Source organism: Mandrillus leucophaeus, unplaced genomic scaffold, assembly GCF_000951045.1.
Source record: "Mandrillus leucophaeus isolate KB7577 unplaced genomic scaffold, Mleu.le_1.0 Scaffold134, whole genome shotgun sequence".
Classification (NCBI taxonomy): domain Eukaryota; kingdom Metazoa; phylum Chordata; class Mammalia; order Primates; family Cercopithecidae; genus Mandrillus; species Mandrillus leucophaeus.
Genome location: NW_012101299.1, coordinates 3,983,731 through 3,987,698, shown reverse-complemented (window position 1 = coordinate 3,987,698; position 3,968 = coordinate 3,983,731). Strand labels below are relative to the sequence as shown.

Here is a 3,968-nt window from a genome sequence, read left to right as displayed (position 1 = left end):
CGGCGCGCCTCCCGGCCCCCTTCCCCCATCGCTGACCTAGTGGCCTCTCCTGGCCCCGGAGGAGACGGGCGACGGGGACGCCGCTCCTGTCTCCTCTCCTGGGCCTTCCTCCTTCTTCTGTTTGTCACTTTCTCAGCAGCACCTGCGTGTGCCCTTCTCCTCCCTCCTCCCCTCCCCTCCTCCCAGATGATAAAATGAGTTCAGAAGGGCCTGGCGTTTCATTTGGGTGATTACCGCCGGGCGAGAGCAGCCACTCCTCTGCCTCAGGGCGCGGGGAGATTAATATCCTCTCTGGCAACTCATTATCACCCCGGGCCCCTTCCATAAAATCAACCTCAACCAAGGCCGGGGCGCGGCTGCTGGGAGTCCAGGCAGAAGCAGCTGCCGGGCGCTGGCGCAGGGGCTGGGCCTCCGCCGCCTGGGGTCCAAAGGTGTTTGGGGGAACTGGTAGAGGGTTTGCCACTGGGGGAAGAGGCAGAGTGCCCAGAGAACGAGGGTAGGAAAACCAGAGGGAGGGGGGAAGACAGATGCTTTTTTTTTTTTTTTTGGTTTTTAAAAATCTGCAATCTGTACATTTCTTTTTAATTTCTAACACATTGGTGAGATTCAGCCTGCAACAATCTCTCCCCCGGCTGGCCCCACATCTGGGGATTATTTTCCCCTTGGGCTCAGCCAGCCCAGCCTCAGCGCCCCCGCCAACACTGGGCAGCCAGGGAAGAGTGGGGGCTCGGCCCGGAGCTGGGGTGCTCCAGGCCTCTGCGGAGGGTGTGTCCCTCTACCCCCAGGGGACAGGCGCTTCCTCTGGGACGCGGGGAAAGAGCGACATCAAAGGAAGACGCTGTTAATAGCGCCGCCCCTCCCCCGTCCTCCAGCAGAGCCAGGCCCCGGACCTGCGCCGGCCCCTGCGCCTCCAGCAGGCCGCTCAATCTCCGCGGAATTTATCTCACTAATAAATTTAATGATCAATTCGTTCTTGTCACAGTAGCTCTTCCCCAAATCAATTATAGCAAATTTAAATATAATCACTGGCTCGTCCTCATCCACTCCGGGCACGGTGAACAATTCATTCTGCCTAATGAACGGTCTCGAGGACCCGCTCTGCCCGCCTTGCAGGCGCGCGCCCCACCCCCGGGCGCCGCTCTCGGGGTCGCTGACTCGGCTCGGCCTGGGGCGGTGGTCCCTTGGGGCCCAGGCCTCCAACCGCACCTGAGCCGCCAGCTGACCCCGCGCATGGGGGAGAAAGTCTTTGCAGCCCTCAAGAATCGGGTTCTCAGCACCTGGAGCCAGGTCTACGCAGGGGGCCCCCGGAGGGAGCTGAGGTGGTGTTTTCAGACAGGCCCAGGCTTCCCCCACGGCTCATTTCTGCCGTCCTCTAGCTGTCCTAGAGGCCTGCGGATCTCACTGCCTTAAAGACAAGAGAAGGTACGCAGGGGGAGACCCCGCGGCGGCCGTCACTGCGACCCGGGGCGCTGGGTCCCCATGGAGGGGACCCACCCAAAGCTGACCCTGTCCCCTGGAACAGCCGGGCCCCCCTCTCCTACCGAGGCCCCCACCTCTTGGCCACCGTTTTCTTCGCTCCAATGTGGGTTCTCCTCCGTTCTTAGAAAGGGGGGCCTTGCTGCGGGTGAATTCTGCAGGGCGTGCAAACGCATGTGGGGAAGCCGTTTTTGTGACTGGAGAAAACACTTCACACACGCGCCCCAGAGGGAGGCCCAGGGGACTCCTTTCCAGCCCCTCCTGGAGCTCCGTGTCATCCCTGGTGTCAGGGAGTCAAGAAACAGCTCGAAGGGAAAGGAGGTGGACCTGTCCTTTCGCCGATCCGGTGACTTTCCTTCTTTGATACAGAACGCAAGGCAACCAAAGCAAAAATAGACAAATGGGACTGCATCAAACTGAAAAACGTACGCGCCACAAAGGACGATCAACAAGAGTGAAAGGCAACCTGGAAATGGGAGACATCATCTGCCAAATGCGAATCAGGGAATGGGTTAATATCCAGAGTATGTGACTCTCACCACTCTACAACAAAACCAAAATGGGCAAATGACTTGATCAGACATGACTCCAAATAAAATTTTGAAATGACAACACACATATGAAAAGATGCTCACCACCACTAACCATCAGGGAAATGCAAGTCAGAACCACAGATCCACCTCACACCTGTTAAGATGGCCAATATAAAACAAACAAAAAGCACAGAAAATAACAAGTCATGATGAGGATGTGGAGAAGTTGGAGCTGTGGTCAGAATGTAACATGTCATAGCCATTATGTAAAATAATACAGAATTTCCCTAAAAATATTAAAAATCAGGCTGGGCGCAGTGGCTCACGCCTGTAATCCCAGCGCTTTAGGAGGCCAAGGCGGGTGGATCATGAGGTCAGGAGTTCAAGACCAGCCTGGCCAAGATGGTGAAACCCCGTTTCCACTAAAAATACAAAAAATTAGCCGGGTGTGGTGGCAGGCGCCTGTAGCACCAGCTACTTGGGAGGCTGGGGCAGAGAAGTGCTTGAACCCTGGAGGCGGAGGTTGGAGTGAGCTGAGAATGTGCCATTGCACTCCAGTCTGGGCGACAGGGCAAGGCTCCCAAGACTCAGTCTCAAAAAATTTAATAAATAAAATGAAATTACCATATGATCCAGCAGTCTCAGTTCTGGGTATATATCCAAAAGAATTGGGGAAAAAAAAAAAAAGATCTCAAAGAGACATTTGCACACCTGAGTTCATTGCAACACTCTTCACAATTGCCAAGAGGTGGATGCAGCCTACATGTCCATCAACAGAGAAATGGCTGAGGAAAATGTGGTGCACACATACGGCGGCGGAGCGCTATTCAGGCTTTAAAAAGAAGAAAATCCTGTCACGTGCTACAACACCCATGAACTCTGAGGACTTTATGCTGAGTGAAATGCCCAATAACAAAAGCCAAACACTGGCCCTGCGTGGGGGCGCCCTCCTGCCGTCCCAGCTACTGAGGAGCCAAGGCAGAAGGCTGGCTGGAGCCCAGGAGGTCCAGGATGCAGTGACCTTTGATGGCACCACTGCACTCCAGCCTGGGCCACGGCGTGAGACCCTATCTCTAAAAAAAAAATAGTAATAAATAAGCAAGCAAATAAACAAAAAGACAAATGCTGCAAGATCGTATGAAATATCAGTTTAGATGAGTCAGACTCAGAGAGGAGAATGGTGGTGGCTGGTGGGGTTCGGAGGTGGGTACTGGGGAGTCGGTGTTTCTTGGGGACAGAGTTTCAGTTTGGGAAGATGAGAGAGTTCTAGTATCTGTTGCTCATAGTTAACCCTCCGGTACTAACACGAATGGTCACAATGATTGTAAAAATAATTCTGTTGTTTTTTCTTCCTTCCTTTTCCTCTTCTCTGCCGTTCTCCTCTCCTCCCCTCCGACCCCAGCCTCTCCTTGCTGAGCTGCTCTGGAGGGGGCGCCCGGGCGGTTCCTCAGCACCTCTCACGTCACCTCTTAACTGACCTGCGGCCACCCGGTGCCCCCTGTGCAGGGCAGCGCTGCGTGCGCCCCAGGCTTGGAGGGGGCTGCCAGGCGAGGGGGAGGGGAGTGCGGGCGGAGGGGCGCTGGGACCCGCGTGGGGCGCCGCGGCAATGCGGGCGCCCCCCAGCCCCCCGGTATCAAAGTCCTGCGGAGCGCGGTCTCCCTCCATAAAACTAATCCCCTCGGAGGTGTGACCTCCACCAGGAATGCCGCGGCGTTCCCGACCACAAGGGCAAATATGTTTTTCAGATTTGGTTTTTATGGTGGGATTAAAGTTTATTTTCCATAATAGGGCACCTAATAAAACTCCTAAAGCCGGCCGGGCCTCCAGCTGGTGGCCTGGTTTCACACTTTCACTTCGTAAATCACTTTACGACGCGCCAGGTGTGTCTCAAGCTGGACCCGACAGGAACGGGCGGCGGCCGCGGGTTTGTCCAGCGCGGGGGTCCCCGGGTTCGCGCCC

The 3,968-nt window shown here is 55.7% G+C and overlaps 1 protein-coding gene across 1 annotated transcript in view; it reads left to right on the top strand.

Moving 5' to 3' along the window:
* MNX1 (motor neuron and pancreas homeobox 1) overlaps positions 1-3,968 on the top strand; it is a 23,304-nt gene that overhangs the window by 8,550 nt on the left and 10,786 nt on the right. The window contains exons 6-8 of the mRNA XM_011973093.1: positions 1,114-1,319; positions 1,605-1,822; positions 3,516-3,639. Coding sequence (XP_011828483.1) covers positions 1,114-1,319; positions 1,605-1,822; positions 3,516-3,639 — 548 coding nt within the window. The remainder of the gene's footprint in view (positions 1-1,113; positions 1,320-1,604; positions 1,823-3,515; positions 3,640-3,968) is intronic.